Here is a 12,744-nt window from a genome sequence, read left to right as displayed (position 1 = left end):
ACTATTTCCTTTCCCATGTTAGGGAAGTTTTCGACTATAATCTCTTCAAATATTTTCTCAGACCCTTTCTTTTTGTCTTCTTCTTCTGGGACTCCTATAATTCAAATGTTGGTGTGTTTAGTGTTGTCCCAGAGGTCTCTGAGACTGTCCTCAATTCTTTTCATTGTTTTTTCTTTATTCTGCTCCTTCTGCAGTTATTTCTACCATTTTGTCATCCAGCTCACTTATTCATTCTTCTGCCTCTGTTATTCTGTTATTGATTCCTTCTAGTGTATTTTTCATTTCAGTTATTGTATTGTTCATCTCTGTTTGTTTGTTCTTTAGTTCTTCTAGATCTTTGTTAAACATTTCTTGTATTTTCTCGATCCATGCCTCCATTCTACTTCTGAGATTCTGGATCATCTTTACTATCATTACTCTGAATTCTTTTTCAGGTAGATTGCCTATTTCCTCTTCATTTATTTGGTCTTGTAGGTTTTTACCTTGCTGCTTCATCTGTGACATATCTTTTGCTGTCTGATTTTTTTTTTTTAATGAGTGGAATTGTGTTCCTGTCTTACTGGTTATTTGGCCTGAGGCTCCCAACGCTGGGATTTGTAGGCTGGGTCTTGGTGCTGAGATAAGGAACTCTGTGAGACCTCACTCTGATGAATATTCCCTGGGGTCTGAGGTTCTCTGTTAGTCCAGTGGTTCAGACTCGGAGCTCCCACCACAGGAGCTTCAGCCTTACCCTGGGCTTGTGAACAAGATCCCTCAAGCCACATGGGGCAGCAAAAAAAAAAAAAGATAGAGAACAATAACGAAGTAAAAAATTAAATTAGACTAGGATTTCTGGATCATATGGTAATCATATGGTAATTCTATTTTTAATTTTTTGAGGAATCTCCATACTGTTTTCCAAAGCAGCTGTACCATTTTACATTCCCACTGACAGTGCACAAGTGTTCCAGTTTCTCTACATCCTTGCCAACACTTGTTTTTCAGCCTTTCTCTCTTTCTTTCTTTCTTTCTTTCTTTCTCTCTCTCTCTACCCCCCTCCCTCCCTCCATTCTTCCCCCAACCTCTCTCTCTCTTTTGCTAATAACTATCCAGATGGGTGTGAAGTCATCAGGCTAATTCTCATAGTATTTTTAAATACTCCTGACATAAATTTTTTTGCCTTAGAATTTAGTTATTTATATATTTATGTTTATCCCCATAATAAGCTGTATTTCAAGTACAAGAACTATCTTATTTATCTTTGTATTTCTTCAGCTGTACTATGCATATAAGGGACAGTCAAATAATTTTTCTAAGTTAGACTTTTGATTTTGAGATAATTGTAGATTCACATGCAATTATAAGAAACTATACAAAGAAATGTTGTGTCTCCTTTACCTGGCCTCCCGCATTGGTAACATCTTGCAAAACCATAGTATAATATCTCAACCAGGCTTTTGACATTGTTTCAGGCAAGATATGGAACATTTCTATCACAGGACCCATCATGTTGCCGTTTTTTAGCACTATCTACCGCCCTCCTATCCACAACCTCTCCTTAACCCCTGGAAACAAACAGCTAATCTGTTCTCCACTTGTAAATTTTGTCACTTCAAGAATGTTATATAGATAGAATCATACGATATGTAAACTTTGGGGATTGGATTTTTTTCACTCAGCATAATTCTCTGAAGATTCATCCAGGTTGTTGCATATATTAGTGGTTCATTCCTGTAACATAGTTTGTTTAATCATTCATCCTTTGAAGGACATCTGTTATTTCCAGTTTGGAGAGAGAGAGAGAGAGAGAGAGATAGAGATAGAGAGAGAGAAATTAAAGACCCAAATAAAAGGAAAGACATCCCACATCCATGGATCAGAAGACTTAACACTGTTAAAATGGCAGTACTACCCCAAATTGGTCTACAAATTCAATACAATGCCTATTAGAATGCCAGCTGGCTTCCTCATTGAAACTGACAAGATGACATAAAATTAATATGGAAGTGCAAGTGACCCAGAATAGCCAAAACAATCTTGAAAAAGAAGAACAAAGTCAGAGCACTTCCCAATGTCAAAACTGTCTATAGTAATCAAGACAGTGTAGTACTAGCATAAGGAAAGATATATAGGTCAGTGGAACAGAATTGAGAGTCCAGAAATAAACTCTTACATTTGTGGTGAAATGATTTCCAAAAAATTGGTAGCAATACAATTTAATGGGGGAAGAACAGTCTTTTCAACAAATGCTACTGGGACAACTAAACATCTACATGGAGAAGAATGAAGTTGGATTCCTGTCACATACCATATACAAAAATTAACTTCAAATGTTTTATAGGCCTATATGTAAGAGTTAAAATTATAAAACTCTTAAGAAGAGAACATACAAATAAATCTGTGTGACCTTGGGTTAGGTGAAGCTTTTTTAGAGTCACATCAAAAGTACAACAGAAGAAAAAATAGATTAGAAGGACTTCATCGAAATAAAAAACTTTTGTGCTGCAAATGATATCAACAAAGTAAAAAGACAAATGCACAGAATGGGGAGAACATTTGCAAATCATGTATCTAATAAGAGATTTGTATCCAGAGTCTATAAAGGACTCTTGCAACTTAGTAATACCCCAACTCAAAAAATGGGGAAAGGATCTCAATAGACATTTCTCTGTAGACACACATAAATGGGCAAAAAGCACATGAAAAGATGCTCAACATCATTAATAATCAGAGAGACGCAAAACAAAACTATACCATTTCATAACCACTAGGATGGCTATAATTTACAAAAGACAATAGCAAATGTTGGCAAAGATGTAGAAAACTTGGAACCCTCATACATTGCTGGTGGGAATGTAAAATAGGCCTCTCTGGAAAACATCTTGGCAGTTCCTCAAAATGTGAAAAAATAGGATTACCATAAAGTCCAGAAATCCCACTCCTATTTATCAAAGAAGAATGAAAACATAGGTCCATGTAAAAACGTATACACAAATGTTCTTATCAGCATTATTTATAATAGCCAAAAAGTGTACATAACTCAAATATTCCTACATCTACGCAAGGGAATATTATTTGGCAATAGAAGTAATGAAGTACTGATACCTGCTAAAACATGGATGACTCTTGAAAACATTACACTAAGTGAAGGAAGGCAGTCCCATAAGACCACACACACATTGTATGATTCCATTTATATGAAATGTTTAAAATAAAGCAGATCATAGAGATAGAAAATAGATTAGGGATTGTCTAGGGCTAGTGCTGGGGTAGGAGTGGGGGAATGACTGCTAATGTGTGCTGGGTTTCATTTTGGGATGATGAAAAAGTTCTCACAATAGGTTGTGAGATTGTGGTATGATCATACAACTCTGTTAATGTACTAAAAACCATTGACTTGTACAATTTAAACGGGCAAGTTGTATGGTATGTGAGTTATATTCCAATAAAGCTGTTACCAAAAATGTGATGCTCTATTTTATATTCCTGCCAGCAAGGTATATGAGATTGCCATTGCCCATTTTAATGTGAATCAACACAAAAACTAAGAAATTTGCCAGTTTGATAAAGTACGACATTGGTTCACCTGAAAGAGATTTTGCCCCCCAGGAAACACTTAGCTATGTCTGTAGACATTTTTGACTGTTACACCCAGGGTTGGGGGATGCTGTGGATCTCTGGTAAGTAGAGGCCAGGGATGCCACTAAACATCCTGTAATGCATAGGCAACTCCCTACACCAAATAAATGTCCAACCCAAAAGATCAGTAGTGTCAAAGTTAAGAAATCCTGGACTAGAAATACCGTCTTGTTTTAATTTCTATTTCTTTGATTATTAGTAAGGGTAAGTTATTCTATATGTTTACTCATTAGCTGTATTTTGTACATTTTCTGTTAACATCATTAGTTCATATTTCTCCGCAGTTTGTTCATCTTCCTTATATTAATATTAACTATTTACTGAGTTTATTTTCATCTGGTTTTTTTCCTCATAAATTTTGTTTCTTTATAATGAGTATAAATATGTTTGTTTTTTCTACAGTCAGACATAATTTTTTAATTGTATCTAGTCTAAAAAGTTCTTCCCCTACCTGCCCGCCCCTTTCCTAATAATTTCATTTTTATTTAACTTTTTTTTCTTAGGGTTTTATCTTTTTACATTTAACTTTTTTTTTTTTTTTTTTACGGAACGCGGGCCTCTCACTGTTGTGGCCTCTCCCGTGGCAGAGCACAGGCTCCGGATGCACAGGCCCAGCTGCCATGGCTCACGGGCCTAGCCGCTCCGTGTCATGTGGGATCTTCCCGGACCGGGGCATGAACCCACGTCCCCTGCATCGGCAGGCGGACTCTCAACCACTGCGCCACCAGGGAAGCCCAACATTTAACTTTTTTAATGCATATGTAAATTATTATAATATGTATTATGAGATAAGGAATACTTTTTTTCTAAATAATATCTGGTTTTTCTCCTTTTGAAGAAGCATTTGGCTTATAGAACGTATTTTAGGCTCAAGATAACCTTCAAAAAGTGAAGCTTTCCACAGGATCATGCAAGAGAGGGAATGTGCAATTACTCCTTATCTTTCTTAACTATGGAGTGTGATGATGTTCCGTCAGGAAATTAGGTGTTTATAATTCACCCAACTCAGGACAAAGCAGTAGTTACAGATACTACCATGTCAGTCTTGCAGAAATAAGAAATATCAAAGCTGGAAATGGAAATTGTTTGAAGTTTGAGATTAATAACTCTTTACTTAAATTAATGAACTTTCTGATATTATCAGGGAGTTGGGGAAAGTGATACTCAGTGTGTGTGCGTGTGTGTATCTGGTAAGAAGGAGGACACCATTCCTAATCAAGAAATTAAAAGTGGTTGTCAGTTTATAACATAATACAGACATTATATGAGTCTCTGATAATACATCAGTTAAGTGAACGAATAGGAATAAGTATAGGTATCTTCCTGTTATTGTACAGATGGAGAATGAGTTGGATTCTGCTCATTCTGAAATAGAACTCCTCAGGAGTCAGATGACAAATGAGAGAATCTCCATGCAGAATCTAGAAGCTTTGCTGGTGTCCAATCGAGACAAAGAATATCAGTCTCAGATAGCACTTCAAGAAAAAGAATCTGAAATTCAGCTTCTTAAAGAACACCTTTGTTTGGCAGAAAATAAAATGTGAGTTGGTTAGCAATATGATAACATAAAGTCATATTTCTAAAGTTTTGGTACTTTATAGATTAATAGAATTTTAAAGCTGGCGTTTAGACAATTTAGTGTCATAATTTGCTATTAATTAAACTGAGGACCCCAAATATTGTGATTTGTCTAAGATTTAGTACTTATTTCTATTATATGTTTATCTAAATTTATCTAAATTTAAGTTTAACCATCTTTGTTGATTGTTTGGGTATAAATGAACACCTATTGATCTAACATATTGCCTTTAGGAAATAACCAGATTAGAAGAAATTAAGCACTTCTGAAACCAGAAGAATTTTTCTATTTATGGACCCACCTGGTAGTGCTACTGTCTTTCCATTTGCCACATAATATTTCCCTATGTACCTGTAAGTGTATACTGGTTACCTGGAAGAACTACTGCATTTACAGAATGCTGAAGACTTCCCCCAGAGCATTGATTTTGATTTTTTTTTTTTTTTTTGTGTGGTACGTGGGCCTCTCACTGTTGTGGCCTCTCCCGTTACGGAGCACAGCCTCCGGACGCACAGTCTCAGCAGTCATGGCTCACGGGCCCAGCCGCTCCGTGGCATGTGGGATCTTCCCAGACCAGGGCACAAACCCGTGTCCCCTGCATCGGCAGGAGGACTCTCAACCACTGCGCCACCAGGGAAGCCCTGATTTTGACTTTTTATTTTAAGAATCCCTAATGCCGTTAGCACCTTATTTACAAGACTGGAGGATTAGGTGGAAATGCCTGCCTGCATAGTGAATATTTTATTATTAAGCATAGTGAATATTTTATTATTAAAATATTAAACTAATATTTTATTATTAAACTTATTCTTTTATTATTAAACTCACCTCTCACAAAACTTCATGGGGACCCTTAGCCTCTGTTCTTATCTGTCCCATCTATAACACTTTTTCATCCAGCCTCAACTCTGCCCTCCCATCCGAGCAGGGGACGTGGGGAAGGAGAGGAATCATGGTCTCAGGAATCAGCTACTTGTAGGAGCCCCGACTAAGCAAAGGCTGCAAAGCCAGGGCCCGTTTCCTTCAGAAACTGATTTTAGGTTTTGGCAGCTGTGATTGAGTCATTCTTTTCAATCACTGCAGCTGGGCTTTTGGGGTACCTTCAACCAGTTCTGCAGGATCATTTCCTCAAGCCGTAGGTGGAAATTGCCTCAGTGAAATGTGCCGACACTCCCACCTTAAGGGGTACATTCTGTTTTAGACTGGCTGGTGAGTAGTATCAAGTAAGCTTGATAAAGTTGTGTGTTCTTAGTCTCTAAAGTTTAGACTCCAGCAGTCTGTAATGCAGTCCTGAAAGCCAACAGATAGGATAGAATGTTCTGTGCAAGCAGCATTCACCTCTGTCATCTGCCTCATGGTAGTGTGCCTTATCACAGGGTTTTTGAGGCAGTGTTTAGCCCTGAGGAAGATCCTGTTAAATTGAAGAGATTTTGTTTTTAACAGTAGATACATGAAATTTCATTGCAAGTATATGTAAGGCATTTGGTCAATTAAATGTACATATATACGCACACATTCGTCATGGTGCTAGTGAATTCCAGTATTATATGCACTGGAATATGCACCTAATACCTTAAAGTACACTTGTAAAAATGATCTGCAGTAAATAAGTAATATAGGTAGATAATAGATAATAGTACCCCTCTAAACATAGAGAAACTGAGACAGAAAAGGTTTAACTAATTGAATGGGGCTGGGACAGCGTAGGCTTTTAGTAGGCTACTTTGCACATTTACTACATCTAAAGCTGGCATATTTTAGATGCACTAATACATCTATGAAAATGGCAATATTGCTTGGAAATATTGCTTGCTGAGAAACCATTGCCAACATGGTTTCATGTACTCTAGGAGTCCTAGCCATATTTTACCTGTAATTAACTGTCACTCACGTTCTTTTACACAGGGCCATCCAGAGTAGAGACGTGGCCCAGTTCAGGAACGTCATAACGCAGTTAGAAGCTGATTTAGACATTACCAAGAGACAACTAGGGACAGAGCGCTTTGAAAGGTAAGTGTGTCTCTATGCCACGTTCAGCCTGGAAAGCATTGTTCCTTGGATAACCACAGATTTTGGTTATTTCATGATGCTTAGATTTTAAAGCATGATTTGAACTATAGTTCTACGACAGTGTTAATAATGTCGCTGGATATAAAGTTTAGTAAAAGTCTCACTGTTTTGCTTTAGGGAAAGAGCTGTGCAAGAACTTCGCCGCCAGAATTACTCAAGTAGTGCTTATCATTTGAGTTCCACAATAAAGCCAAATACAAAATGTCACTCACCAGAACGTTCTCACCACCGATCTCCTGACCGAGGCCTGGATCGATCACTAGAAGAGTAAGTGGTTTAAGGATCCATTCTTCGGGAACCATATAGCAATAAAAACTGAATATCTGAGAGGGTAAGAACACTCCGTAACAGTCTACCATTAATAGTGCTATTTAAACATCATTACATAATTAGATATGTAGACATAAAAATAAAGTATTTTGATAATTAGTTTTATATAAATGTTAAAGAAAGGTCTATTTTATCTAATGTCTACATAAATTATATTTTTAAAATCTGATTTTCTTTTTTTTCTGCATCATACAGTTTTTTCATATACTTTCATTGACAAAATATTGGCTAATTATTACAGCACCATAAAATACACATACTTCAGGAAAATAATAGGCTAATTTTTCAGAGGAAAATATTTTAGATATATTCCTGTATGTCACAATTTCGTTAAAACATTTTTATTTAGAAATAATTTCAAAGTTACAAGAAGTTAACAAAAATAAAATAATACAAAGAACATCTGTGCAACCCTTTACCCATACTCACTATTATTAAAATTTTACCGCATTTGCTTTTTCTGGGTTTATGAGACAACACATGCTGTCTCATGCACTCACATTCTTGCACTTGTTCCTCCCTCTCTCTCTCTCTTCTATCACATTATCTTGCTAAATTCTTTTACTTTTTTATTAAGTTTTGTAGTTGAATCTTTAGGGGTTTCCAGATATACTATCATGTCATCTGCAAAAAGAGATAATTTTATTTCTTCTTTTCCTATATGTATCTCTTGAATTGTATTCTCTAGTTGACTGCATTTGCCAGTATCATCAGAATAATGATAAATAGCTGTAGCAAAAGTGGACATTCTTGGGGCTTCCCTGGTGGCACAGTGGTTGAGAGTCCACCTGCCGATGCAGGGGACACGGGTTCATGCCCCGGTCCGGGAAGATCCCACATGCCACAGAGCGGCTGGGCCCATGAGCCATGGCTGCTGAGCCTGTGCGTCCGGAGCCTGTGCTCTGCAACGGGAGAGGCCACAACAGTGAGAGGCCCGCGTACTGAAGTGGACATTCTTGTTTTAATTCTGACCTGTGGTGGGAATGCCAGTGGGGTTTGCCCATTAAGTAAGATACTGGCTTTAGGATTGCGGTTTATATGTTTTATGATATTAAGGAAATACTACTCATTACTATTTTTTCAAGACTTTTTATTAGGAAAGGATGTTTTTGTCAAGGGCCTTTTTATCATCTATGAAGATATGGTTTTTCTCTTTAGAACTATTAATATGTGAATTATATTAATAGATTTTCAAGTACTGAACCATCTTTGAATTTCTGGCATAGCCCCTACTTGGTCATAGTGTATTATTTTCTTGGTGTTCACTACTATTTCATTTATTTGAGATCTGTGTATCAATATTCGTAAGTGATATTGGTCTGTAATTTTCTCTCTGTGCTATTTTTATCAATTTTAGATATAAATGTTATATTTGTTTCAAAAAAAGAATTTGAAAATTTTTTGTTTACCGTGCTTTGAAACAAGTTATATAGTTGGGGATTATTTGATCTCTAAAGATTTGGGTGAGTTTACATGTCAAACCATGTAGCCTTGGTTCTTTTTTTTTGTGGGGTGTACTTCCTTAATAACTTTTTCTATGCTTCTTTTTTTTTTAAAGCCTTGACACGACTTTTTTTTTTAATTTAGTAATTAATTTATTTTTGGCTGCATTGGGTCTTCATTGCTGCACGCAGGCTTTCTCTAGCTGTGGTGAGAAAGGGCTACTTTGTTGCGGTGCGCGGATTTCTCATTGCTGTGGCTTCTCTTGTTGCAGAGCATGTGTACTAGGTATGTGGGCTTCACTAGTTGTGGCACACAGGCTCAGTAGTTGTGGCTTGTGGGCTCTAGAGCACAAGTTCAGTAGTTGTGGTGCACGGGCTTAGTTGCTCCACGGCATGTGGGATCTTCCCGGACCAGGGCTCAAACCCGTGTCCCCTGCATTGACAGGCGGATTCTTAACCACTGCACCACCAGGGAAGTCCTCTATTGCTTCTTTGGAAATTGGTCTTTTTAAGCTTTCTATCTCTATTTGCCTAAAAGTTATCTAGGCTTTCAGTTATCTAGGTTTTCAAATTTATTTGCACAGAAGTAACCAATGCAATATCTTATAAATTTTAAAATTTCTTCTGTATCAATAGTTATATCCTTTGTCATTTCTTATTTGTATATGTATGTTTCTTCCTTTTTTTGTTGATTACGTTAGCCTATGGTTTGTTTACTTTGTTCATTGCTTCAAAGAACCAGCATTTTGATTTATTGATTTAATCTGTTTTTCTTTCTTATTAATTTCTTTTTTTATTTATATTATTTCCTTCCTTGTGCTTTTTCATTTACTTTGTTGGGTTTTTTTCCCTAGAGTTTTGAGTTAGAAATTTAATTCATTTATTACCATTCTTTCACTTTTATTGATGTAGATATTCAGAGCTATGAATTTTTCTGTGATCACTGCTTTAAATATATCCCATAGATTCTGAGATACAGTGTTTTTGTGATCATTATTTTTCATAAATTCTGTAATTTCTGTTTGTATTTTCACTTTTACCCAAGAGCTATTTGATAGAAAATCTTTTAATTTTCGATGAGAAGAGCTTTTTTGTTTGTTTGTTTTGGTTTCATTTTTAATTCCGAGTGTTATTGCATTGTGATCAGAGACTATTGTCTGTAATATTTCTATTTTATGGACACTACTGATGTTTTTTTGTACTTTACTGCATGATCAATTTTTGTGAACAGTTCATGTGCACTTGAGAAGATACATTCTTTCTTATCAGAGTATAGTGTAATATAGCTAAAAGATTTGCCTTTTTAATTTTATTTAGTTCTTTTATAATGTCGTTTAATTTTTGTTCACTTGTTTTACTAAGAATGGTGTTTTAAAACCTATTATTAGTATGTTTTTATTTCTTATGTCTCCTATAAATTTTGTTTTCTATAGGTGGTTTGCTGTTTTATTTGTGGCATAGATATTCTGAACTGTCATATCTTTATTGTGAATGTGGCTTTTATGAAGTGTTATTTTCTGATGCGTTTAATTTTTTTGGAAGGAGGAAGGACTTGATGCCTACTTTGTCTGGTATTAGAGTTACAACTCCTGTTTCCTTATTGTCTCCATTTGCCTGGTAGATCTTGGTCCATCACTTTATTTTTAACTTTTTTGAATCACTGCATTTTAGGTATCTCACTTTTATATAGTATGGATTTGAGTTTTGCTTTATGAATCATTTTGAAATTTTTTTAAAACAGGTGAGTTAAGCTCCTTCATATTATTGATATAACTTAAATTTGGCCTCAACTCTGTCATATCATCTTATGTTATGATAACCACATTTACTATGTGATATTTACTCTGTTTGATTATTCTTCTTTGCTTGTGAACATTTCTTTTGATATTCAAGAAGTTTTGTGTTTCATTATAATGGTTACCTTTCTATTAATACATTTGATAGTACCCTTAAAGTACCCTTTTTTTAATTTTTAACTTTTTGCTGCTAGTTTTAAATGGTATCCTTTGACTGCCACCTATTATCCAGACAACAGTCAATGTACTTAATTTACTTTCCCCGAACCACTGATCTGTTTCTTGTTCCTATAGTGTTGCCTTTTCAAGTTGTCGTATAAATGGAATCATGTGTTATGTAGTCTGTAGTGGCTGACTTTCACTCAGCACTACATATTTGAGATTTATCCGGCTTGTTGTATGTATCAGATATTATTGGATATTCCTTTTAACTGCTGAGTAATATTCCATTGTGTGACTGTAACACAGTTTTGTTTTGCTTTGGTTTACTTTTTATTATTTTGAAATCATTACAGCAGTCTCACAGGTAGTTGCAAAAATAGTACAGATAGTCCCACATATCCTTCCCCCAGCTTCCCCAATGGCAAGCCAGGAAACTGACATTGGCATAATTAACCAGTCTATAGGCCTTATTCAGTTTTCACTAGTTTTTACACGTGCTTGTGTGTGTGTGCAGTTTTTTTACACAGAGCACATATGACATCACCACAGTCAATGTTCTGAATTGTTCCATCAGCCCCGAGGAACTCATTCCTTCATGATACCCTTTTATGGTCACAGTCCTCTCGTTCTCCTCCCTATTCCTGAGCAAACACTAATTTCTTCTCCAGCTCTATTATTCTATCCTTTTGAGAATGTTGTATACATGGAATCACACATGGGATGTAAGTTTTTGAGACTTAGCACAGTGCCCAGGAGATCCATCCAAGTTGTGTGTGTCAATAGTTCATTCTTTTTTATTGTTGAATCCATAGTATTCCATGATATGGATGTATCACAGCTTGTGAAAACTGAGTGAAAAAATACATTGTATCTGTTTTCTTACACAGAAGCTGAGGGAAAAATCCTAAGTCTTACCAAAGTAATATTAGAACACATTTTTTTATTCATCATGAAATCATTGAGTTGAAAATATTAATCTACATAATTTTTTTCTCTCTTATAGGAATCTTTGCTATAGAGATTTCTGACACGTGAAAAGATTCTTCATATCCTTGGGAGAGGTCAAAGTTTCAAACTGATTTTTTTTTGCTATATGATTGCATTTATCTTTTGAATGCTTGACAATGTTAAATGAATTTATTAACGTTGTGCCTCTGAATCTCTGTTTTCATGTGCCATATCGCAGTGATCTGAGATGACTCATATAAAACAAAAATGCATATGTCTCTTTCTATCCATACAGTAATAGTGAGTGTAAAATCTGCTTACTTCACTATTCAACACTGTTACGTTAACTATCCGGAGTAAATAAAGAAGATTATAAAAAGGGGGAAAAGTGTTTTTACAAAACTGATTTTTTCTTTGTGATTTATGCTTTCATGGCTGGACAAGTTGTGCCACAATAGGTGCAGTTTACCTATACTGGCCTGGGACCCCATATTCCCTTTCGGAACCAACGTGACATTAACTCTAGGCCATAATCTAACTCCAAAGCAGTAGATAGTACGAGTGTGTCAGGGTTTTTAAATACATAGTGTTGTACCACTAATTAACATACATTTTCTACAATTGTTTACCCTTACTATTTTTAGAAAGGTAGGTGACGCTATATCTGTCAAGAATGTAAAAATTTTTTTAAAGTCTGTATTTTTAATATGTTTTTCTTTAAAATATTAAAATACTGCAGTCAACTTAATTGCCATTTTATTTATTTATTTTTTTGCCTGTGGCAGCTGTCTATAATGTA

At 35.6% G+C, this 12,744-nt stretch overlaps 1 protein-coding gene across 8 annotated transcripts in view; it reads left to right on the top strand.

Moving 5' to 3' along the window:
* The window catches only part of TSGA10 (testis specific 10), a 101,518-nt gene extending 89,201 nt beyond the window's left edge, over positions 1–12,317 (top strand). For 7 of the 8 annotated variants that reach the window (XM_024743943.1, XM_024743940.1, XM_024743942.1 and 4 more), the window contains 4 exons: positions 4,956–5,158; positions 7,103–7,207; positions 7,385–7,534; positions 12,001–12,317. In XM_024743943.1, coding sequence (XP_024599711.1) covers positions 4,956–5,158; positions 7,103–7,207; positions 7,385–7,534; positions 12,001–12,025 — 483 coding nt within the window. In that variant the 3' untranslated portion in view covers positions 12,026–12,317. Of the gene's footprint in view, positions 1–4,955; positions 5,159–7,102; positions 7,208–7,384; positions 7,535–12,000 lie in introns of those variants that run through there. The other variant, XR_003003144.1, reaches the window with a different exon arrangement.
* The last annotated feature ends 427 nt before the right edge of the window (positions 12,318–12,744 follow it).

Source organism: Neophocaena asiaeorientalis, unplaced genomic scaffold, assembly GCF_003031525.2.
Source record: "Neophocaena asiaeorientalis asiaeorientalis breed wild unplaced genomic scaffold, Neophocaena_asiaeorientalis_V1.1 scaffold114, whole genome shotgun sequence".
Classification (NCBI taxonomy): Eukaryota; Metazoa; Chordata; class Mammalia; order Artiodactyla; family Phocoenidae; genus Neophocaena; species Neophocaena asiaeorientalis.
The sequence above is the reverse complement of the archived record's forward strand: the minus strand, read 5'-3'. Positions and strand labels throughout refer to the sequence as shown.